The 26,247-nt window shown below is 45.7% G+C and overlaps 1 protein-coding gene across 11 annotated transcripts in view; it reads right to left on the bottom strand.

Moving 5' to 3' along the window:
• TENM3 (teneurin transmembrane protein 3) overlaps positions 1–26,247 on the bottom strand; it is a 670,243-nt gene that overhangs the window by 106,606 nt on the left and 537,390 nt on the right. For all 11 annotated transcript variants that reach the window (XM_070408131.1, XM_070408130.1, XM_070408129.1 and 8 more), the window contains one exon: positions 13,971–14,093. In XM_070408131.1, coding sequence (XP_070264232.1) covers positions 13,971–14,093 — 123 coding nt within the window. The remainder of the gene's footprint in view (positions 1–13,970; positions 14,094–26,247) is intronic.

The following is a 26,247-nucleotide window of genomic DNA, read 5'->3' as shown; positions in this document are numbered from 1 at the left end:
CATTCAATATTTAGAGGCCTTAGTGTCAAATCAGAGGGTTCTGAGTGAGCTTACTTTAATGGCACCAGAAAGTCCTCTGACTGTTTGTGAAGAGTATTACTGTACTGCCAAGGTTCTGAGTGTCTATGAGGGACAGAGAACTGCAGGTGACAGGAGGGAATATAGTCAAAGAGTCTATGCAGCCTTCCAGGGCTCCTGCCATTAAGCACCTGGTTGCCTGGTTGGGGAGACAACACCCACAAATGGACAAATAGATGACAATCTAAAGTAGCATATGATTAAGGGTCAGAGGAGGTGACAGCACTGTGGGCTGGAGGCTGAGCGATGGCATAGATGAGTTAAGTTCTAGGTCAACTTTGAAGGCCATGTAGGACACGATTTCTGAATTACAGTGAGCATCATGACTAGTCACATGGCACAGGTCAGGCTGCTACTGAAGACAGAGATCCGTGTGCTACAACAGTTAGGAAAACTGGTTTTGGAGTCAGACGAACCTGGGTTTGAGTCCTTGCTCTCTCACTAACCAGCTGTGTGACCTGAAGGAAGATACTAAGCCCCGTCTGTAAAATGGGGACAGTGATGCAATCGCAGGACCACCGTGAGGATTACATTACACCAAGCGCTGGGCCTGCGGTAGGTTCTGAATGAGTGGGAGACCATGATGGTTTGTCACGGGAGGAATGGGAGGTAAGGCTGGAAGGAGAAGGGCAGCAGCTTGTGAGGGCCTGGAATGCCAGGTTACAGAACTGGGTCTTTATTCTTCATGCTAGTGACTTTTTTGTATGTTGTATTTTCATCTCTATCCATAGTGTTATTTTACCCTTTTTTCCTGCAGATAAAAATACAAATATATTTACTAGCATTATACTACTATGCCTATAATGGCATGTTTTAAAAAGAGATACTTCAAATAGAATTAATATGAGTACAGTGTATTTCAATGCCACAAAAGCACTTGCTTGTTCCTGTATTGTGTGTATGCATGTGTGTGTGCGTGTGCACGTGTATGCATGTGTGTATGCGTGTATGTGTGTGCGTAATCAGGAGAAACAGAATTCAAGATTACTAAGGAACATGCCTTGTGATCACCCATGAGCATGTTGATCTCTAGTTTATGGCCATTAGGATCACAACACATTCACACAGACAGATACATGTGAAGTTCGAGGGAGAGGCTTTTACTAGGAAATGTTGGGATTGTTTTCTGCCTGGACTACTGTGCCCTGGATCACCAGCTGCGAAGGAGAGCTAGAATGAAAGGAGACTTGTTAAAGGTGTGAGCAGGCTAAAGGGGAAAGGGAGTCACTGCTCTGAGGACATTGAAGGCAGCAGTGGGGGAGCCTGGGAGTGGAGAGCCAGTTAGGATGCAGCTGCCGATGACCAGGTAGAGCCAGGGGGAAGAGGTTGCCCAGGAAAGCTTAATAAAAATACATTATTTACACCGTCACCTCCTCTCTCTTTCCCCTCGATGTCCATAATCCTGGCAGTGAACAACTCCTTAGCTATCAGGGTCTGTTTATCTTGAACTACGTAATATAAAATGCTCTAGGGAACAGGAGTAAAAATTGGGTTATAGGAAACGTAATTTTTCATGTATCAACTCAAAGATTATACATTATGCATCACTCACTAAAATTTTAAAGATTTCTCTTACAATAGTTATACATATTCATGCTAGCTCAATCAGAACATATAATTAAATAAAAAGATAGAGAATATAATTCTACCACACAGACCAGAGATGGCTGCTTCCTATCTAACCAGATAACTTCCTCTGTTCATAGAAAATATGAAATTTTGGAGCCTGCTTTTCGCTTTACATGCTTCTGCACAGGCACCTACACTTGTCATAAATCAGCTTCTACAGAAATGGTGGAGGAGGTACAAGAGAAGACAAAGTAACCTGTACCGAGAACCTACAACAAGCCTGCTGGTTTCGCCTCTATTATCTGTCTGAAATTTCAAAAAACGCTATGAGGTTGATGTTATTTTGAGCTGAGCAAACTAAGGCTCAGAGAAATAAATTATGTGGCCCAAGTGTGTGGTAGAGTCAAGAATCAGGTCAAGTTCTGCATGATGCCAGAACTATGTGTGTTCTATATAGTCATAAGAATAATCCTTGTTTTTTATTACAACAAAAGTGTTATTTTAAACTACTAAGCTTTACATTTGTCTATTTCACATGAAATCAGACATATTCACCCATGAAACCAAACGGAAACATCTGCTTAGCCTTAACTTTAGGACAGAGTTATACCTGTTTTTATTGTGAAGAAATGACCAGTCTTGTGAAATGAAAACAACCATGAATACCGTAACATCATAGTCTTTGTGCTATAACTTGTAAGAGATTCCTAGTAAGTTCTGTCTTGTGGTGGACTTCCACATGAAAATATTTAAAAAATACTGGAGTATTAGTTCTTTCTCCGCACTAAGATCTGTTAGTACACAAATCATAATTAAATATGGAAATGGTTCGTATTTGGACACATTCATCAAGTTCATATATTTCTAAGGCTATTATCATACTTTACTGCTATTAACAACTCTATTGTTATTATCTAAAGCCCATGTGATTTCACCGGCTCTGTGGGGTTGATAGTGTCTGTTGCCGCCATAGCGGTTTTTAGCGGCTTTGGTGGCATACCTGTGCTCTGAGAGCTGGTGAGCATGAATGTGCGAACCACAGAATTTCCTCCCAAAACATCAAGCGTGGAAAACAGCAATCAAGTTCCGACGTGTAGAGTGTCAGGGTTTTGCTTTGTTGGTTCCTCCAGCTACTGATCTGGAGAGGTTAAATCTTTCTCACTGAAATATGCCTGCCCACTGTTGTCAATACGTGTATCTACTTATCCAATTATTCCCACAGCTGATTTAACAGGTGGCCCTTTTTCATTTGTTAAAAAAAAAGGAACTAAGGTTGATTGCATGTGCTTGAGTATGGCGATAGTAGTTACAATGATTGGTTTTTTTTCTACAATGAGAAAGCCTCACTAATCATAACATCATAGAATCTCAGAGTTCAAGGGTCATGGAGGTCATTGGTCCAGGAGTCCTCAAACGAGTGGAGTCGCACGCTGAGGAATGAAGCCTGCATGCAGATGTGCCATGAGGAGAGCGGTAGACTGTTCTAAGGGCATCGCTTTCTAGAACTTCAACAACTCGCACATATGGACTTTCTTTGCACATAAAGGCATGCCTCTCGCACACCCAGGACCTTACGATGCACCCTGGCGGGGAGCACGAAGCTTCCAGGTGCCCAAGACACGCTTTGAAGTGTTTTTGTTGACAAAGCCTCCTTTATTCAAGACACCATGGGTCCAAGGTGAGGCTTCCTGTCTTTCCTCGCCTTACACATATTTCTATCCAGGTCAAAGTGTGGAGTTAAGAAATGCCGTGCGAAGGCTGGTCATGGTTCTGAAATATGCTTTATCAAGAGGGAGGGAATACACTTTTGTTTAGGGCCTGCATCACCCACCCCAGCTGGCGTCCAAGAATCATTTTCATCTCAGAAAGGCTGCATGACTGCAAAGAGAACGTCAATAAAGTAGGAAATATCAAAGGCAGTGAGGCACCATTTATCCAGTTAGCAAACTGTGTAAAGATTCCTGATCTATCTGTCTGTCTATCTATCTATCTACTATCTACCTAGAGTAGGAATTCAGAACTGAGATGCTTGTGAAAAATGTATATTAATTTATTTGAACTGAAAAATATAAAGTCAGACTCTTTCCAACCAAAAGTAAGTTTGGTTTGAATGAGCACATATAGATACTTCCCTAGATCAGATGAGCTAATTAAAGAGAGATATTTAAAGCATGTAACATGACACAAAGCCTTCCAAAAGGATTATAATGACGAAGGTGAATGTAAATGAACAATAGCTCAATTTTCTATCAGATTCTGTGTGTACCAGTTTAAACAAGGTGCCGCTTAATATAAGTACGAGGTGTGATGAGTGGCATTCTGCTAAGCCTGGAACACTTCACAGAACCAGAAACGGCTTCAGAAAACGCTGTGACAAATCTTCCTGGAAGCAGGCAGGTGCCAATTCCTCGCTTTCACTAAAACTGAAGAGGACATGGGGTGGAACTGACAGCTTGTAGACGTGGCACACACTTTCTGGGAACAGATCACAATGTGATTTTTGAAATCTGAGTACTAAGGATTTCACATAATCGAATGGCATAGCTCTAAAAACATCCTTCCCTTTCCATCTGCTCCTTTTGTCCCAAGACCTCTGATGTTTATGTTTATAATAAAGGGAAGCAGGAATAGAGTGGATGCTGCATTTTGCTTTGTTCTTGTAAATAAGTAATATTCATCCATGAATACATACACTATTTGAAAAAGTCCCCATATCTCACTCAGAGGGGGATTTCCCACTTTTGATGTTTAATGATCATCAAAATGTTTAACCTATTTAAGTAATACTTAGGTTGATTTCCATTGTGTGTGCCACTAATAGTTACAAGCAAAATTCAATATAGAAGAAAACCGGTTTTGTACGACACGTTAGAGTATTATGGTCACAGGAAATCAAACTTAAATTTGTGTACATATTTTGTTTTAGGGACACAAGAACCAAATAGTTAGAAGTTTGGCGATCCATTCGAGCTTTTCCTATGAGATACAAATCTCATCTTTGAGTGCCTATCAAATTCCATTTGCTTCAAACTGTTCCGGTTTCTAGAATGAACGTGTTTTGAATTAAAGTCTTAGAATCTGTCTTTTCTACAGGGTGGGTGCAGACCTGACTTCTCATTGTAAGCACTGATGGGGAGACAGACGGGTAACATTGCCCTTTCTCTGCTCAAATCCACCGCTCCGGCAGCTCAGGGGAGCAGGACACGCCTGCTGCAGCCCCCGGTGCAAATGCCAGGGGACCAGGGCTCCGTGAAGGGCTTTGTCTTTTTAAATCATGCGCTGCCGCTTTTCAAGTCAGGCCATCAGGGCCAAGTGCGGCCACTCCTGCTAGCGCTTCAAGTGCTCTTTATTGACTGTCAGCACGCCCAGCAGTGGGCGAGCCTTGGGCACAGTTTGATAAACTTGTAAACACTTGCACAGCCCCTTCCTCTGGAGCTCGTCAGGCCTCTCAGATACAGGCCGGGCACAGAAGTCTTTCATCGTGTCCTGAATTCCAGAAACTCTGGCTTCCGAGGAAATAAAGGAGGCCGGGCCCAGAGCGCTCTCCCCCTTCACGGAGATCACTCCCCCGCTCGCCCCAGAGCCTGGCCTGGGAGTGATCACAGGCAACACACGAAGGTTGTCTGTAGGTGTCACCAAGAGAAAAAGGAGGAAGGATGGAGGCAAACACATAGACAGGGCAACTGGGTGCCCTGTGGTTATTCTAGAGTCCAAGCATGGAGGTTGGGAATCAGACCAATGAAAGCCTTCCCAGTAAGAGTGAGGTGTGCCACGTCTTCAAACGCAATAGGGCATCGTCTTGAAGGTTTTTCCCGCCGCGCCCCGTTGTGCCTGAAAGTGGGAGCCACGAGCAACCTTTCCACCCGCTGACTGTGATGTTCCCTCTCATCAGCAAGCACGTGTCACTACAGCCTCAGTGTCTTAAAATACAGTTGTCAGAGCGTGAGAACATAAAGAGACTACTGACAGAGCTACTGCCTTTCCTCTCCTTACTCATGTGACACCGTTTACAGGGAAACACGTCAGTGAAGGAGGGTTTTTCAGACAAGGCCATAGAAAAGGTACTTGGGCTCGGCTGGTGTTGTTCAGTGGCTGAGCATCGATCTATGAACCAAGAGGTCATGGAAAGTTAAAAAACACTAAATATTTTCCCATGTAGAGCATGCATTTGCTGCCTGCCTATGATGCGAGGGAACAAGCGTAGAACGATTACAACAGAACGGCAGGGAAGAAATCCAACTATAAAAGTCGAACTCAGTTGTTGAAGAGGGTAAGTGATAATATCTTAAGTCCCATGGAGGCACAGAAAATTAAGACGGCAGGAAGCCAGGCTAGGCATTTACAATCCGTAGCCCACCCTGCCATCCTATGATCTAACCTTGGATTCATTCACTGATTCTGAGATCTCTGCGTGAGCAAGTCCTTCTTTAAACCACCACAGGCCCAACACGGACACAGCACATTACATCACGAGAGAAGTGAGATAAAACATAACTGCCTTGCAAATACAGCCTAATGGGTGAAATCAATATGGCACCTAATTAAAGAACTACTCTACCCTGCAAGTTCTATAAACAATATCGGATAAAGCTTGATGCTCCTGCAGACCTTAGTCCCAGCGCTTTAGTTCACAGGCAATCTTCCACTCGCTCAAATCTAGTTTGCTGAAATTGTCTAGTATTTGAGAAAATTGGTACACGATGAACAATAAAAATTTAAAAGCAATTCTAATTATTTTGTTTAAACAGTATAAATCACACACAGATATACACACATGCACATACATATAGATTTAGTGTTTCAATCTGTACTCATCCAAGAGAATATATATATATGAAGTCATTTGCCAAAGTTATTACTAACCAAAATTGATGGACTTTCCTTTTGTCTTACACTATGCCACATTATCAAATACTAAATGTTGGCATTTGTCTCATCGCTTTTTTCATATAAAGTTAATGTTGAGATGTGCATCTTCTAACACAGCGATTGCCTGCTTGACGTCTGTCTTGCCTAGAAATTCACTTGCTTTGGGAACAATTGTGACTGCCTTTTTTTCACTGCTCTATTCTCTGAACCTTGCTCTGTACATGGCACGTAATATAGGGTGTCCCAAAATTCACACAAGAAGTAATTTTGATAGAAAACACAGGTTTATAATTAAAAATTGTAAATTTTTTATTGATTCATAAAGTATACAGTATAGGGTTATGTATGGAATAGCACATCGGGTAAATGGCCTCCACGGCTTTGCTGGCACATATGCAAAGCCGTGGTCTTCGTTGGTCTTCATTGTCCCTGCTCCTGGGCCATAATTGGTACTTGGGATTGCTTATCAAATTGAAGGGATTGAAATCAAAGGGCAACAGATATTAGAATCTGATTCAATAAACCAAGTAAAATTAGGCTTTTATTTATTTTTTGTTGTTGTTAATGCTCACGCAAAATTCAAATCTTGCGTGAATTTTAGGACACCCTATATATGCTCAGTAAATGAATGCAGAATGAACGAATATTATGCATTCAAAGCAAGATTAAAGATTAGCTTCCTTTCATAAAATCCAAATAAATAAAAACAAAAATAACGAATGACAGGGATTTCTATGATTGCTTCAGAGGATATTATTGATGCTGATTTAAGGATCTACCTTCTTAAGAATTGTGCTACAAAAGTACAAGTACATAATCATGACTTGTAGAAAAAAGAGTGAACTAATAATTACTGACAGGTATCAAATACTTGTCATGTTCCAATCACTGTCTGGCAGCCTGCATGCATTATCTGATTTGAATCTCAGCACCACCCCACGAAGAAGTAGGTTGGAGAAGGTAATTTGCTCAAAGCCATCCCATGATGGCAGCGCTGCTTTTCTTACCCACTACACTGCATCGACACTTGCTTTGTGTCTGCTTTATAGAGGGCACATCATGTCCTTCATGTCATTGGCCCCTTTATACACTTTCTATCGCTTGGTCGTGCTATTTTCATTTACTCACTCAACACATTCTTGTTGTGCACCTATTACATGCCAGTAACGATGCTAAAGTCATAGGACAGAGCAGGAAAAATAATGATCTTTGTCTTGTACTCTAGCAAAGAAGGCATACATTAACTAGGAATATGAATCATCGCCGGCATTTTCCAGGCACTGACTAGGTACTGCACACCATTTTAGGTATTTACAATGGATCCGCAACACCACTCTAACTGATGAGAAAACGGGCACAAAGAGGCGATGGAACTTGTCCCCAGTAACAAAGGCATGATCGGTCAGAACAAGGACATGAAACCAGGTGGTCTGGTCTCTCTCTCGGCTACACTGTTTCTGAATGATGGCACAGGGCCATGCACGGCCACTCGCAGAGAGCTCTGTAAGTCACCCAAAGGCATCAGGTCAGAATCTAGGCCACTGAAGGGGGTCAGGCAGGGCACTGGTATCTCAGATTTGTCTCTGAAGAATGGATGGGCGAGACTAAAGACATATATTCCAGATGGAAAGTGGCTCCTATGATCCAGGTGAGAGACCATGGGATCCGGGAGATACTTTGCAGTTAGAACTGACAGGACTTGGTAACTGACTGAATGTGGGTGGTGAAGCTTCTGGCCTAGGTAACCAGGTGCATGGTGATGCCACTTGTTGACACAGAAAGCCCCGAAGAGAGGCCAACTGGAGTGTTTTCCAAAGATGGCCACCACACCGTCTACCCCCCCTTGCCTTTATAAAATGTGTCCTTGCCATTTCCCCAGTCAAGAAGGGAAGGTTTTTTAAAAAATATTTTTAGTGATTTCAGAGAGGAAGGGAGAGGGAGAGCGAGATAGAAAGAAACATCAATGATGACAGAGAATCACTGATCAGCTGCCTCCTGCACAACACCCACTGGGGATGGAGCCCACAACCTGGGCAGGTGTCCTGACTGGGAATCGAACTGAGACCTCCTGGTTCCTAGGTTGACGCTCAACCACTGAGCCAGGCCTGCCAGGCTAACTCTCCTTTTTGTGAACCTGAGCTGACCTCACTGAATTTTCTGACGGACAGGATGTGATGGAAGGGACACCTGAGAATGTCCAATATCCTAGAAAACTGTTTCTGTGAACAATCCCTCTTGGACATGCTTCTTCGGAACCACCGGCTATGCTCTGAGAAGCCCCGACACACAGAAGGCCAGGCTCCGGTGCTCCAGCCGACAGCCACCGCAGAGCCGACAGGGAGCAGCGACTGCCAGCTGTGAGGACAGGATGCCGCGGACTCCAGCTCAGGGAAGCTCTCAAAGAGACCTGCTGGCATCTGGAAGCAGCTGCACGAGAGACCCAAGCGAAAACCCAAGAGCTGCCTTGTTGCAGAACCGTGAGAGACGATCACACATTGATCTTTGACGCCACTGAGTTTGGGTGCGGCTGGCTGTGCAGGAGCAGATGACCAAAGCCGGGGGTGGGTTCCGCTGCAGACACCGCGATGCCAGCGGGGGGACGTGTTCCAAAGCTCCCTGGTCAGGTTCATGAGGTTGGTGTCCGGACTCGAGGAGCGGGGTCTAGGCTGCACTGACTGACCTGGGAGCTCACAGCCTGCAGCGCAGCACACGGAAGGCCGCTGGAGCCAGAGGAGTGGGGGAGGGAACCCGGCGTGGTTATACTTTGAAGAGAGCAGAACCCAGAGAACAGCCATGGTGACGGATCGGGTAGAGGAAGATGAGTCACAGGACAAACTGAAAGGTCCCTGCCAAACAGTCAGGAAGGAAGTGCGTGAACGTGGTGTCACAGAGGCAAAGGGGAAAGACCACTTCATTGAGGAGGGCTGGGTTAACTGCTACACGCTACAAAGACAGAGGGGCAGTCGTTGGTGCCCCTGACACAGCGCCGGGTGACTCTGGAAGACAACAGCTGCGTGAGTGGCTGGTCGAGGACAACCACGAGAAAGGGGCCAGGCTGGAGCAGGGGTGCGCGGGCGGTAAATCCTGACTCTGCACCCTCTGTTCCAGAAGGCTGGCTGTAGGGGAGAAGAGAGAGACGGGCAGAGCTGGCCCAGGAGGCAGCTAGAGGGTCTCTGTATGGATCTTCTGGAGACTGCGAGTGGCCTCAGAATGTTCCAGCACTGATTGGATGTCCAGGTAGAGTGGGGACATTCTGAAGTACAGGATGGGATCAAGAGTCCCATGGGAAGTTGAGCCTTCGATGAAAGAAAACACCCAGACACGCGGAGGCCTGGAGGGCTGTAAGAGGGCTCCCTCTGAAGGCTTCTGCTTCTTTTGCGGTGGTTGCTGTTGAATAGGAGGCCAGGCCATCAGCTGAGAAAGCTGACGGGTGCAGCAGGAAGATTCTGAATAACTGGTAAGAAATGTGGAAGAATTTGCAAGGGACATGGAGTAGGGCTGCCAGAAGGTGGGAGGTGGTGAGCCAAGAGACGGGCATGATTACTCCCTCTTTATGGGCGAGGAAATGGAGGCTCAAAGAAGTTAAGTAACTTGCTGAAGGTTACAAACTAAATAAATGCATGAGCTACGACTGGAACGGAGGCCTGTGTGGTTCTTTCCAGCACATTAGGCTGACGGAATTCCTTGGTCCAGGGGAGTAACTGCCCTTTCTGGAAGGAGACTGGTGTTGGGGCTAAACACTCCGTTCCCACCCACTTCCCTCAGGTCTCCTGAGACCGGTGCTTCTGACCTCCTCTCTGCAATCTACAGTCTAAGGAGGTCTCAGGGATAATCAGTAAAGGCCCCTGGCACAGGGCAGAAATTCTTCTTTAAATAATAAACACCCGTTAGAAGTGCCTTCGGACTTCGCTTAAAAGCAAGCAGGGAGTTTACTGAACCCTTAGCACCAAGGTTGTGCCTGGGAATCTACATATATATAAAAGCCTAAGTGACCGTCTGACCATCGACAGGGTACCTATGATGCGCACTGACCACCAGGGGGCAGACGCTCAACACAGGAGCTGCCGAGCTGCAGTGACTTGGCAGCTGTGGTTCTCGGGTGACGCACCGGGACCCAGAGAGGAAGGAGCCCGATTCTGGGGTGCGTCACCCGAGAACTGCCCTCTTGCAATCCGGGGCCCCTCGGGGGATGTTGGAGAGTCCGTTTTGGCCTGATCCCCACAGGCCAGGCTGAGGGAGCCCACTCATTCTGCAGACGTCCTTTGAGCCCCAGCGCCACCCCAGGTTCGGCTGCCCGGGGAGGGTCCACGGGAGGTTGGCTCCAGGGTATGTTCGGCCCCTCTCGCCCAGTCCTGCCCTGCTGGCCACCTTTCAATTAATTTACTTTCAATGTGCACGAATCCATGCACCAGGCCTCTATGTGTCGTTATAAGAACCAGGCTACATAATAAGAGGACAGCATTTAGAAGCTGAAAGCAATCTGTTCATGACACTCAGCACAGTTATTCTCTGGGTGAGCTTTGCTCAGGAGGCTCAGGCCTGCTTACAGGTGTGAGCTGGAACTTCTAGAGATGAGGTGCAAAGCTCGGGAAGCTGAAGTGGTGAGGGACACTGTGGGTCCATCCTGGAGACAAGCAGCAGTGTTTGTGAGGTGCCTCCTTCTTGCAAATAGAGCCCCTCATGCTCCCTGCACCCAGGACTATACGTATTTAAGAGACAGATACCAAGAATCTTTATATGGAAAAATGAAAATAAGATTCCTTTCAGTTTAGTTTTTTTTGGCTGTTCCAGAAAAAATAAAAAGACCCTAGTGACTATGATTTGGACAAGGACTGAGCCCAGACACAGAGGAATTCCCGCACATGCCTTAGTCTGGCTGGCGGCTGGGGGATCGGCTCTGCGGTGTCTCCTCGTCCTGGGGCATCGCTGTCTGCTCCTTACCTGGGCGGTGAGGAAGAAGGTACCTGCCCACGAGCACATGGCTGCTCCGTGGCGTATGTCATTGCACACGGTGCCTCTAGGGCACGTGGGTACCTGCAGCTCCTCACAAAAGGGGCGCCACAGCTGTGTGTTTGAGATGGTGGAGCACATCCTTTGTGAACAGTGAAGTCCTCTGAGTGAGTTCCAACTGGCATTTGTATGGGAGAGACCATAAAACAGAGAACATCCAGGTGCATGTCCCACAGGGAGGATGGGTGCTATCCTGGGAAACACAAGGATATGTGGAAGCATTTGTGCTTTTGATGCAATAGCATCTCCTTGCATCATGGTGAGTATTTTAGAAGCCCATCAGCTCCAGAGCGCTTTCTGAAGCCACAGTTATAGGACATTCTTCCAAACCACTGGGGCTGCCGGGACCCCGGACAGGCTTTCCCGGGCTGCCCTACGCTTTCCTGCAGGTCTGAACCATTGGACCAGGGTACAGAGTCTGGGGAAGGAGCCAGGTCTGCATGTGGGCTTCTGGGAGCCAAGGCCTGCAGATCCGAGCAGAGGCTCCCGGCAAAATCCTGGCCCAGCACCAGGGGAGGGACTGGACCTGCAGCTCCCTAAGGCATGCCTGCCTGTTTCAGGTCAGTCACAATAAATAAATGGTTAGGGTGTGTGTCTTCTTAAGAAAAACATTTACAATAAACATTTCCCTTTTTAGTATATTCAGTGGATAAAGTCCCCTACATGTGAGATTAATAAGTGCTAAGAGAACATCTAAATTTCAATCTGTATAAACCAGAAATAAATACTATTAATTTCTGTATAGTTACTTGATCGTTCATATGTGTGTCATCACTGCCTAAAACAACTGCATAAGTAACTGTATTTTATTTCATGGAAATTTCCCATCCAACAGTTTTAACGAGGAAAGATGGGTTCCCTCCTTGGTAATCTGCCCGTTTTCCTCAGGTGTGGTGTCGTCTCAATCACCAGCTTAGACTTTGGGGACATGCAGAACTTGGTGTCAAAAGGCCCCATACAGGGGTGAGGTGGGATATTTATTATTACCATAAAGGTCTTGTCAAATTCCTCAGCCTCTCCAAGAGAGAAGAGAAGCGTCACAAAGTATTATTGTTAAAATAAAACAGAAGATGGGAAAGCAAAGAACAAAAATACAATAAGAGCATTAGTCACAGTCCATGTAAACCACAACAGATATATAAATACTAGAGGCCTGGTGCACGAATTCGTGCACGGGTGGGGTCCAGCTGGCCCGCCCCCGATTGGGATGGGGTGGAGGCGATTGGAGGCGGGGCTGGCCAGGGGGAGGGGCCACAGCAGTTGGCCAGCCTGCCCCACCCTCTGGTTGAACTCTGGTCGAACTCCCAGTTGAGGGGACAATTTGCATACTAGCCTTTTATTATATAGGATAAGTATGTTCTATATAAAGATACAGTAGCTTCTTTTTATTCTCATAGGGGACCCACCCCACGAGGGGCACCTAGCTGATGTGAAAGCAGAATACAAACATAAGAAGAAAAAAGTGGAAGACACACCAGGGAGATGCTTAGAGGCAGACGACATATTCATTATGTGGCAGTAGGTGTTATATTCTGGTGGCTTTGAGATATAAAGTATTACGACATTTTTGCAAAAAGTCAGAGGATGTCAAACGCCAAGACATATCTACATACCACAAACATACATAAAAACAACAGACAGGCACGCATAATGTAAATATGCACACACATGAATACATTTTCCTACGTGTTTATACCAGAAAAATGAAATACAGCATTCTGGGTGTTTACGTGGAAAAAAATTAGCTACAACCTCTTAAATTCCATTTTTAATTCAGAGTCAATTGATCTGCAAGCCTGTCAGGTCAGAGTGCAAGCTTGTGAAGGTTAGAGATAGGGCAACACATTATAATCCTTTGCAGCGGTTCTCAACCTGTGGGTCACGATCCCTGAAAGTACATCCTGCATATCAGATATGTACATGACGATTCATAACAGTAGCAAAATTACAGTTATGAAGTAGCAACGAAAATAATTTTATGGTTGGGGGTCACCACAACATGAGGAACTTTATTAAAGGGCCGCGGCATTAGGGAGGATGAGAACCACTGCTAGTGTGTGCTGTACCTAAAAGCTTTCATATCAAAACTAATACAGTATTCCAACCCCACACAGTCGCTGAGTGAAGAAAGCGTCATATACCCAAGGAAACAGTGATGAGACGCTGAGTTATAATCTATTTTCAGCCTAAAATAAAACAAAATACACATCTGCAGGAGGGAAAGGCGGGAAGGCCTCGCTGTCGAACCAGAAGGCACACAGTATTATTCCCATAATAAAGTGTACATTTTCAATTGTTCAAGTAAATGAATAAAAACTGCTCCTTCAAATACGACATCTGTAATTTCAAAACCTTTCCTCTCTTCCACATAAAACTGGGTAAAGACAAATGTATGGCAAGAGATGTTCACAGAAACACACAGGCCACGCAACTCTCTGCCTTACCGCTGTCGCCAGAAGGCAGCGCCACGGTGTGCGTTGGCACGGTGTCCGAGTTCACCTTTCCGTTTTCAAACGTGTCGTTTTCCGTCTGCTGGAGCTGCCAGTTGAGGCCGAAGAGATGCATTGCTGGGGGAAGGACAGAGGCTAGTTAAAGGGCTGCTACTTACGCTGCAATGCCAATAGCAAACATGTCAACAAGTCACGTAGAGTTACAATGCAACACCCACGGTAACTGCATGATAAAGATCAGAAAACAAGCAATCCCGCACACAAATGCAACGGGTGGCGATAGGTATCTACGCAGCCCTGCAATAGTGCTCTGATGTTTCTCCATTAATTGTACCAGGACACTCCTAGGCAAGAACGGTTACTTTCTCTGCTTTGTCAGAGTTCCATCCCCTCCACCCTGAACTAGGTGGTGGGAGCTCATAGCAGCACCTGCCCAATTGCGTGACCACAGGCCACTCCCACGTGCATAACACTTTGTTGTAAAACCTATAGGTTCTCAAGAGACGTGATGCTATTCACTGGATTAAGGTAAAGCTAAAAACTGGGCTCACAGATGAATTAGCTGGCATATGAAATGATCAGAATGGATACTGATGCACAAAATAGAATATTTTAATAATCTAAATTTAAGATCAATTTATAGTATAACTCAGCAATGATCCAGATCAAGCTGCCTGTATATCTGTCAGGTAGCTTCCTGGAGAATTTCTGAATGAGTGTGATCCTATATAATAAAACCCTAATATGCAAATCAACCGAACAGCGGAACCACCGGTTGCTATGATGTGCACTGACCACCAGGGGGCAGATGTAGGAGCTGCCCTGTGGTGGCCAGTACGCTCCCACAGGGGGAGTGCCACTAAGCCAGAAGCCAGGCTCATGGTTGGCAAGCACAGAGGCGGTGGTGGGAACCTCTCTTGCCTCTGTGGCAGCGCTAAGGACCGGGGAGCGGGCCTAAGCCGGCAGCAGGACATCCCCTGATGGGTCCCAGACTGGGAGAGGGCACAGGCGGCGCTGAGGGACCCCACCCTGCACCAGTGCACAAATGTCCTGCACCGGGCCTCTAGTAATCTCATAAATTGTAAAAACGTTGTTGACTAACTTTATTTAAAAGATTTAGAAAAGATAACTCTAAGTTATATAGTTATACATTTCTAAATCTAATTAAAATCATTATGTATTATTTAATAACATCCGATATACGTAGTAACACACTTATGTTGGCACAGTGTACAAACTCTGGCTCTGTCCTCAATCGAGGATTGAACCCTGCACAAGTGACATAATGTTGGTAAACGTTAGGTTTACTTAAACAGAGAGGCTGGCTGCCCGACCTGATGTAATTGGTGTGAACTTCCTAGGCAGTGCAGATGGAGGGTAGCAGGACAGTTCTTCGTGTAGAGGCATTTCATTTATTTATCCTTTACCCCAGATGACTGAGCTACTGGAAGTCATCTGACCGACCACGGTACCGCTCAAGTTAATAGTCCCCCTGACTGCGACGCGTCCCCTCCCCTGTGAAATCCCTGCACCTCCCTCAGGTGGTAGGTGCCCACTTCCTGGGGAAGCTGCACGACTGGATGGAGCATCTTTCCCATGACTGTTCATTCACTGTTGTATCTCATTTTCCTTACACAGTGCCTGATACCCAGTAGGTTTTTAAAAATATTTTTATTGATTTCAGAGAGAAAGGGAGAGGGAGATCGGGATAGAAACATCGATGATGAGAGAGAATCACTGATCAGCTGCCTCCTACACGCCCCACACTGGGGAACGAGCCTGCAACCTGGGCACGTGCCCTGACTGGGAATCGAACCGTGACCTCCTGGTTTATAGGTCACTGCTCAACACCTGCGCCACGCTGGCTGGGCTACCTAGTGGGTCTCGATAAATATCTGTCAAATAAACGGATTTTATTTCCTGAGGTTTTAAAATCTAAGAAAACACTTGTGTATAAAAATATATAGTTATTCAAAGGAAAATTTAATAAATATAAAACAAATACATACGTGGCTAAGACAAGAGTACTATTTTATTCATTATTTGATTGCCTTAGGGTGTATGAAAAATAGTGAATGAAAGTCCCCTCGTATTATGTATAACTGATTGGATTTTTAAAAAAAGATTCAACAGTTTGGGGACCTTCCATCACCAGTCTCCCATTTTCCTGTTCCGATACCTGATACAAAATCATGATCTAGTAAGAAATATACCAGACACAGATAGCAACGTAGCTACACCTACCCTGTGTATCTGTAACAAATGTTTACACGTAGGCTCCCTGCTTCAACCCCAGTCTGCTGGCAATTTCTTTTAGACTCTGATGTTTTCAAGGATTAAGACATAGGTCATGGAATGCTTGAATGTACAGATGGTCAATGGGTAAAGAGGTATGACTCCGTATGTCATTTTTGCATTAGACTCTGTAGGGTTTGAGTGGCAAAATGTCAAGAGCTTTCTAAACACTGAGCAAGTCATACGTCTGTCAAGCTTCAGCTATTTCCGCAAGTTTTGAATGAAACAGTGGGAGACACTTGGGCACAGAGTAAAGGTCTGAGAGGCACACGTTGGTGGAGCAACAATAACTACCCAACAGGGTCAAGGCTCTCACACAAAATAACATGTCATTACCGTGTGCTTTCATGGAGCATAGAAAGTCCTCTTATAGATTAGCTCGTTTTATTGGTTTTAACAGACTTTGAAGAGGAGAGATAATCCATGGATCATACACAGAAGTCAAGTGTTAAAAGTAATGTTATGTTTATGTTTGGAGAGCTATTTTATTTTCTGCCAGATGGGCAACATCTTATTATATACGCTCATTATAGAAAATCTCCATAAAATGGGATTTCAGTTCTACTCAAGACATCATCTAATGAGAAGCATACCCACTAATATTACATCTCCTTTCACACTGCATTGAAAACAGAGGCCAACAAGTTGTCTGGTCTTAGACTATTATGTACTTTGAAAATATTGCTGTTTGGAATTTTTAGTGAAGCTCTTGACACTTATGATGTGTCATTTAGGATATTTATACAAACTCAGAGTGTTAGGGAGATTCACTTCAAAAGTAGTGTGAGAGAGGAAAAGAAGAGAGGAGGAGGAGGAGAGTGGAGTAGAAGCAACGAAGTCATAAAAGTCAAAATGCTCAGTGGATAGAGTGTCGGCCTGCGGACTGAAGGGTCCCGGGTTCGATTCCGGTCAAGGGCATGTGCCTGGGTTGCGGGCACATCCCCAGTGGGAGGTGTGCGGGAGGCAGCTGATCGATGGTTCTCTCTCATCGATGTTTCTAACTCTCTATCTCTCTCCCTTCCTCGCTGTAAAAATCAATAATAAAAAAAAAGTCAAAATGCTCCAGAAATTACTAAGCACTGGTCAGTAACATGACATGCAATGTCTCGGCAGACAAAGAGAAAATTAGTGAAATAAAACCCATCTGTAGATGAAGAAGGATGAGAACACCCCTGCTCGCCCGAGCCGGAAGGCAGACATGAATCCCCAGGGAGGCCTGTGCTCCCAACCTTCAAGGTGGTGCCTCGGATCCCTGGCTGACGCAGGACTGACTGGAGGGCGTGGGACGAGTGTCAGAAGAAGCTGGGAGTCCGACTGAAAGTATTATCTCCTTCTATGAGAAGGCCACGCAGGCAGGAGCCCACCTCCTGAAGAGCGGCCACATGCAACTAGAGATATTGTCACGACAAAGAGTCAAGAAAACGTTAAATTTGGAGAAAACTTTGAGGAGGCTTATGCAACAAGGAACAAGCCCAAGAAGTCAACGCCGGAGATACGGGTGCTGATCTAGAGTCAGGAAGAGCAGAGACGGAAAATGAACATCTCAGAACGATGGTATTTCCAGTCTCAACAAGAGCAAGATGACAAAACGAGAGGTCCAAGCAATGGTGTTAAGACCCCTGATGCAAAAACGAGGGAGGGCTGCCTAGTTCACTATGAGGTGCCTACTACACCACCCTTACAACGTGTGAAAAAGCAGCTGTGCCCTGGCTGGTGAGGCTAAGTTGGTTGGGTGTCATCCCACGCATCAGGAGGTTGCAGGTGCGATTCCTGGTCAAGGGCACCAGTCCCGGCTGTGGGCTCCATCCCTGGTAGGGCGTGTGCAGGAGGCAGCTGATCAATGTTTCCCTCTCTCTCTCCACCTCCCTCCCTCTCTCTCTCTCTAAAAATCAATAAGCTATTAAAAAAGTTGCAGTGTGACAAAATAAAATCTACATTTAAAGAACTGAAGTTTCTAACACCAGTTAGACCTTCTCAGCTTCTTTAAGACAAAACTTCTAAATTGCCAGGTATGTTCAAAGCCCGATATCCTTGTGTGTCTTCAGTGGAACAGATCACAGAGATGGGAGATGAAAGGGATGCTTTTACACACCGCCCTAGTGCAGCTCTGTGCTGATGGATTTGAGACTGAAACAACAGAAGACAAATCAAGCCATAATAAGGAAAACACAAACGGATGTGGCTGGGTGCCCTGTGCGCTCCGGGTCCCTCACCCCCCGGGCTGATAGCCGAGGTGGGAGAACCGGGCTGGCAGCAGAACCAGGCATCTGTCAGCCACAGACCCGTTGTCCGGGCCGCAGTGAGAACACCATGGTGCAATATCACAAAAATAAAACCGTCACCAACACCTGCTCTGTGTCAAGTGCTGTGCTAGTGTGACCTGCATTATCTCATTTAATCTTCACAAAGACCCCACCAATAGTGGATATTATTTTTTTTTCATGTTAAGTCTCAGAAAACTGAGGCTTTTTTTGAGAGTTTAAGGTTCCAAACAAGTGAGCAGAGGATCCTGACCTTGAACCCAGACCTTCTGAGAACAAAGGTCATATCACAGCATTCCTGTCCCTTCCACCCCAGGGTTTCAGAGTGAAACCACAGGGAAGGAAGTGAGATGGTACTTCCCCGAGGCCACTGGCTGGACACAGCTTCTCCCCGGGGTCTGGGAACCCAGGGCAGAGACAGTGTGTGGGGCAAGGGGCAAAGGTCACATGTGTGCATCCCAGGCACTGTCCTTCCATACAAGTACTCTCCCATAAACTTCTATTGTCCTAAAAAAAATTTCACAATAATATGATGATGATCAAGATGAAGCAGGATATTGTGGTTAACCCAGAGTCTTAAAAAAACAATTTAAAAATTACACAAGTAAACACTATACTTGTTAAAGTTTTAGAAATAGTATTTGTGTAGATTTAATATTTTAAAAAGTTTATGATATTACGTTTTATAGTTTCACACTGTTATTTCCACATAGTTTTAGGAGATTTTAATGGGGCGGGGCTGTATTCACATCCTAAACGTTATCTGACTAAGAGTGGAACTGTGGATGCTATTCTATGTCTACCAGTGTGCTTTTCAGATTTAAAACACGTTGAAGCCTGTTATCTCCCAACAATGTGCATGTGACGAGAACCATTGTCCCCACTGTGTGAGGATGAAACAGGCAGAGAGGGTGAGTCGCCCAATGACTTAAGAAGTTACTGTGTAAGAGGACGCATGACACCAGATTCCTGACCCAATTTCAGTTCCTTTATCTACACTGTGCTGCTTTCCTACTGATCCGAAGTGTATTGAATGAAAATTGAGCATTCACACTAAGGAAAATTTAAAAAATTTAACACAAATTGATAGCAGCAAGTATAATCAGAAGTTATTCATTTGCTAAAATTGGCTTCTACATACAAGATATTTACCAGCTATAAATGGTTGCATTTTGCAAGATTATTGGTAAGTTGCTTGTTTGGAACTGAACTGTATTTCCTCTATATTAAAAATCTTAGAAATGGTGGCTGAAGTCCTCACTGATTTCAAAAGTCTGCCTACACCCCCTATAGAAACATGCACACACAGCACCCAAAGACAACCAACAATGTTCGCAGAAGCGTTATCTGTAAAAGCCCCAGACGGGAAACTACCCGGATGCTGCCAGCAGTGAGCGGATTCAATCTTATAGTGAAGTCATCAGTGGCCTTCCACACAGCAACGCAAAGGGGTCCCACATAGCAACGCAAAGGGATCCCGCACACCAACGCAAAGGGGTCCCACACAGCACGCAAAGGGGTCCCACACAGCACGCAAAGGGGTCCCGCACAGCAACGCAAAGGGGTCCCACACAGCACGCAAAGGGGTCCCACACAGCATGCAAAGGGGTCCCGCACAGCATGCAAAGGGGTCCCGCACAGCAACGCAAAGGGGCCCCCCCTGCACAGCACGGAAAGGGGCCGGCCACTGCCAGCTGCAGCAGCATGAATACATCTCACAAGCAGAACATTGACCAGACAACACATTCACAACAAGCGTGACTGCTGGGCAAGTCCATGTGCATACTGTTCGAAAGCAGGACCTACCAGCTGGTGGGAACCAGGCACGGGAGTGACTGACTACCCGCTGGGAGGGGGAGCCGGTGGAGTTGGGCGAGTTCTCGGGGCTTCTGGGGTGCTGGGCAACATCCCGGAATTCTACCTGGAGGGGGGCTCCCCTGGCTGTGTGCACTTAGGCGCTGTATACTTTCCTAAATGCCTATGACGCTTAAATTAAAATTCCCATTTAAAAGTAGTCCATCTAACATAGCATAGCTTGAGTGTATGTTCCCACCTTCCCTCAACCCTTTCCAGGATAATTCCCAGGCACAGCTCTTTTAAATTGGTTGTAATAGCTGACATTTTCCCTCTACACTACAAAATAATAAGCATACATTTTATACGATCACCCATATCAGTGATAACAAGAGCACCATGGTACCCACGGTAGGAGAGACTCACATGCACGCTCACCCATCAATCACGATTGCCACCTGTTTTACTAACAGCCAAATAGCTTACTTTAGGTCCCATCTTCTTAGGGTGCTGGTGGCATTCTTAGAGTGTAACGGATTATAATGCGTTTAAAATGAAAATATTCCCTACAGAATTCAAAGGCATTCATTCTATAGCCTCTTACAGTCTTTCTTTCTGCAGGCTTTGCCAGAAAACGTTGAGAAAAACACTCATTAATTGAGATAATTTTGAGATGGGATGCTTGGAAAGATCTACCAGTGCAAGTGTCTGAAGATTTTTTTCTTCCAGGCTCCGAGCCCAGGCAGGTGAGAGCAATTACTGCGGCCTCCTCGTGTGTTCCAGGCTGATGGAGATGAAGGGCCCTGGTGGCGCGAGATCTCGCCTCCGCCCGCAGAAGAAAGGGCACGTCGCTGTTTCTAACCAATACATGTTGGCTTGAGACGCAAAAGCCAGCGTGTGGGACACTTGAACCAAAATGTGTCATTAAAGAAAATTACACGGCCCCAAGGAGCAGACGCAGTGCCGTTTTCAGCTCCCGTGAGAGGAGAGGTGCCAGAATGTCACCGCATCCCCGGGGACCAGGCCACGGAGCTGTTATCACAGCGGCTGTCATTTCCATGGCGAGCCCGCGCTCTCTGGCCTGGTCCTGCCAAATACGGATGCGAGGCAGGGAGGGGACAGCTGCTGCCAAGGCCCAGCATCTGCCAGGACCCTGGGGCACATCCCGGGGGACGCGTGGAGCAGGCACAGAAGCAGGCACGCTCCCGCCCGGCCCTGAAGGGAGCTCAGGCCACCAGCACCCTGAGGACCGCACTCCGGTTTTGGCAACTGAGTGCTGTTCCTAGCATGACTGCCATTATTGGCCAAACGCTGCGGAACATTACAAGGTCAAACATTCTCACAAAGACAAAAATATGAGCTATGAGAACCAGAGCTGGTAAGAAAAACCGACTTAAAAAATATCCAGAAAATGCCTTCAATTCCGTGTTGTTTAGCCTTTGAAGCCTTGAGCGTTCACCCAGGCAACTTTGGGTCTGGTTTCCCTTTCTTGTAATTCAGCTCGGGGGTCCACTGTGGCACATTCGCCCCCACACACCCTTCCTGAGAAAGATTCGGTAAGAACATGTTATCAGCCCTAACCGGTTTGGCTCACTGGATTGAGCATCAGCCTGCGGACTGAAGGGTCCCAGGTTCGATTCCGGTCAAGGGCATGTACCTTGGTTGCAGGCACATCCCCAGTGTGGGGTGTGCAGGAGGCAGCTGATCGATGTTTCTCTCACATCGATGTTTCTAACTCTCTATCCCTCTCCCTTCCTCTCTGTAAAAAATAAATAAAATATATATATTTTTAAAAGAACATGTTATCAGAAGGTGCAGGAAAAGGCCATCCCAATCCAAGGATTAGAGGTCAGAGCACAATTTTTAGCAGAGATTGTCCGGGGCGTCTGGGGAGCCTCTTGTTTGTATGAAGAGACGCAGGTCCCATTCTCCATTCGGGCTCCACCTGGTGTGGAGGTTTGGGGAGTTGCTGGGCCTCTCGGAGGCTGTTTCTCATGCACAGGAACATCTCACATCTACGCAGGATGACCTGAGGGCTCTCCCAGACCTGTGCTCTGAGGTGCCGCTGTACGTCAAAGTGCCACCATTTCCCTGGCGAAAGCATGGAGCCTCGGGAAAGCCCCACTCGGCATAGAAAGGTATCAGTGTATCTGAATGCAAATGCGGCTCCTTTGTTTTTATTTTAAAATGAAAATATAATTACACCAAGTCCAACCATCATTGCGTGCATATGTTACCTCAGTACCTTGGGCTTTGAAAACAAAATTTCTTCGTTTTCTGTTTTAGTTTCATGAATATATAAATATACATAATGCACATGTGCAATGATTAGATTTTACAAAAAATATAAGAATACTTTTTAAATATGGGGCAATGATTTGATGTGAGACACGCTTCCGGAATGCAGCCCCGTTTCAATGCCAGATGAAAGCAGGTTGGGTGAGGAGTGTGGTGGAGGCTGGGACCCCTGCGGCCTCCGGTGTCATTAGAAATACATAGTTTTCCATAAATTAGCTTTTGTTTTGGGTTTCCCGCTGTGCTCACATACATGCTGACGGGATGTGTGAGGCAACGTTCTGGCATTCCACTCCATTATTATTCGTTATTATCTCTAAGGCTAATATAATATCAACAGATCCGACCTCGCTAACCCACATATAGTGTTTTAACATCAATATTTCTTCTTAAGGCTTTCACATGAATACATACTCTCGTTGTCATTAGAAGAAGGGAATTATCCCAACTATAAGGCGTTCGAACATTCCAAGCAACGGACGCCCGATGCACCAAGTTCCCCTGAGTATTTTAAGATAACAAGTTAAATCATAACTTTTATGAGCTATTTTCTGGTGGGGGTGGGGGGAGGGAAAGAAAATAAGAGGTAAAAAAATGGTGGCTAATATTTTCTATTTCTATGCGGTGTATTTTCCTTTCTCTTCTTTTGGCATTTTGTCACTTAACAAAGGAGAATCACACTGGCTGTCAAAATATCTTGCTGAGACTAACAGTCGTGTAGCTGGGCAGGCTTGCTTCTGCCAGAATATTCGGCTCATATTCTTTCATAAACAGCAATATTAAAAATTCTACTTTTAAATTTAGCTGCATGTTTTCTTCCTTAACCGTGCGGACCCAGGTGCTCCGTGAAGGGTGCTGCTTGGGAACCGGGTCCCAGCTGCCTGCCAGTCACTGCTGTGGCCCAGAGAGGTGCGTGGAGAGCAGGCTGCGTCTGCCTCGGGGGGAGTCGGGGTTTCCCCCGCAGACGGCTCTCCTGATGCTGCCTCCGCCCTCCCGTCTCCAGGTTCTGTTCTCTGGGTGAGGGAAGCATCCATGCTCCACTCTGATGGGAAGCACTGAGGGTTCACCATCACCATGAGTTGCCCAGAGGGGCCCATCATGATCAAGAAGGTGGAGGATCTTCGATGTTGACATTAAAGAATGTGGGAAGAGGACGTAAAAACATTCCAAAAACACCCAGAATGCAGAATGCAGTCATTCACAGGGTTGATGGGTAATTCCCTGCTTCCCCAAACAAGGGTTTGTTGTTGCCAGGAAATGTATGCACCAGAGGCCCATTGATCCCGTGATCCAGAGACTGGTGGTACTGACTCCCTTTCACGACTCCTCTCCCCCCGAAGAGCTTACAGGGCCGCAGCCTACCGGTGGGGAATGATGTGTGTGAGTGCTGATGACCTACTCATGCACAAAAGTTTTTCTTGGCTTGGTTTGACTTTGGACAAAAGTAGACTAGACCTGAAAATCAGAATTCTTAGAAAATTTATGGTACTTAAACCATCATTATTCAAAGATCCCACCATTAGAGATATGGAGATTGTTGGCGGGAGGTCGGTATATTAAAATGTGGCAAAATCCAGAAAATTATCCCCTTAGGTTTGAGAAAGGTAATATGACCTGTGAAGTGTGTGTGTGTGTGTGTGTGTGTGTGTGTGTGTGTGTGTGTAGGTGCTGGTGCATCTGTCTAGTTGCAACTTTAAATAAAACCAATGCCCGTTTAGAAATCTGGGTACAACTCATCCATGTAGCTTGTTGCTCGTCATTCATTCATCAACAAACACTTAGTCTGTGTCGCCCTTACCCAGTTCTGTTTCTCAAGAGAAGGAGGGTGAGCTGCACCCACGTCACTACCTGCGGGACCCGGTCGGGAATGGTAATGGTCACCTGGGTCTCCCCTGACCACCTCACCCCCCAGGCAGGGAGCAAAGGCCGTGGGCATCCAGGGTTCCAGCTCCCCCCACTGATGTGGCTTAGGGAGAGGAGTGTCCCGTGGTTACACACTGGCCGTAACTATTACTAATGGGTATTGATGGGACATCTGTGGACATTTATCTCAAAGCAAAATCCACAGGCAGGTGTGGTCGCTGGTCCCCAGGAGGCGGCTCCCCCTGCCAGCTGGCCTCCGTGCTTGGGGGGTTCAGTCTCCCTTTCTAAAGGTAAGTGGCCATCTTCCCCGCAGCCAAGTTAAATCGCTTCTCTGCTAAGATCTCAAAGGCTCTCTTTGAAGAAGGAAAAATCGCCTAAAAATATCTTTATTCTAAAAACAGAAAATGATGGTAAAATTTGGGATTATTTGAAGTGATTAACACAGTTAGTTTCTATGTACGAATTTAATGAAACCCAGGTTCACTAACTACATCGTGCAGTGAGCTTGGTAAAGCCACCCATGTAGTTAATGACGAGATTAAGGGTCTAGGACAGTGATGGCGAACCTATGACACGTGTGTCAGAGGTGACATGCGAACTCATTTTTTTGGTTGATTTTTCTTTGTTAAATGGCATTTAAATATATAAAATAAATATCAAAAATATAAGTCTTTGTTTTACTATGGTTGCAAATATCAAAAAATTATTTCTATATGTGACACGGCACCAGAGTTAAGTTAGGGTTTTTCAAAATGCTGACACGCGGAGCTCAAAAGGTTCGCCATCACTGGTCTAGGATGAGGTTATAAGACACAAAGGAAATACCTACAGCATCTCCAGTCCCCTCAGCAGTGATTTCTATACTTTTTTGAAAAAATGTGTTTATCGCCTTTATAATTGTAAACATTCTACGGTATTATAATACTATACATATGTTTATATTTACATATTTATTTTTTCCTTGAGATAACTGACATGTGGGCTTCACACGCACAGAGGGAGGGTCTTACAGGAATGCCCTTCCTGCTTCCGGCCCCCTCAGGACTGGCACTGGCCACGCTGACCTCTTTGCTTATCAACTGCAGAGCAACATGACCTGTATCTCCCAACAACGACTGACATACAGAAACAACGTATGTTTTTAAAATGTCATCAACATGGATGAATCGAGCACTCATACGTGTTTAGGAAAAACCCAAAGATATCTTTTCTTTGAACAGTTTTAAAACTATTTTCTGGGGATACTTTATAAATAAAATGCTTAACACATGCATGCATACTCCCTAAAACCGAGGGGAAGGAACGTACAGGAACAGACTACAAGTCCTTACGGCGATTTTCCATCTCGTTCTAGAGCCAGCGTTCCCACGGGGAGGTTCCTTCCCACTTCCTAACGCTCACTGCTAAAAGGGCTGTAGCTAGACCCACTCGACAAAGAAAACGGATGAGCAACACAACCCTTCTCCTCGGACACATCAGGCTTTCCTTTTACTAATCGCTCTGTATTGGCTTTAGTATTCCTGAGAATTGATTTTTCTGGCCGCCTTTCGGTTTATGTGGTCACACTTCCAATTTGTCTGAATGTCAGCATTTGTCAAAACACGTAACAACCCTCGTCATTGTTCTGGTTCCGCAGGAAGACCTTTCTGTGGTGCTCGGGCTCGCTCAGCTCTGTCGTCTGTGCACTCCCTCCCCCAGCCCCCTTTTAAATAGTCATCATGGTTGTCATTAAGTGCCCAGTGTCTGCATCCTCAAGGTATAAT

This window comes from Myotis yumanensis, unplaced genomic scaffold (genome assembly GCF_028538775.1).
Source record: "Myotis yumanensis isolate MYYU_CA2020_CCGP unplaced genomic scaffold, mMyoYum1.0.hap1 SCAF_3, whole genome shotgun sequence".
Lineage (NCBI taxonomy): Eukaryota > Metazoa > Chordata > Mammalia > Chiroptera > Vespertilionidae > Myotis > Myotis yumanensis.
This window is presented reverse-complemented; position numbering and strand designations above follow the sequence as displayed.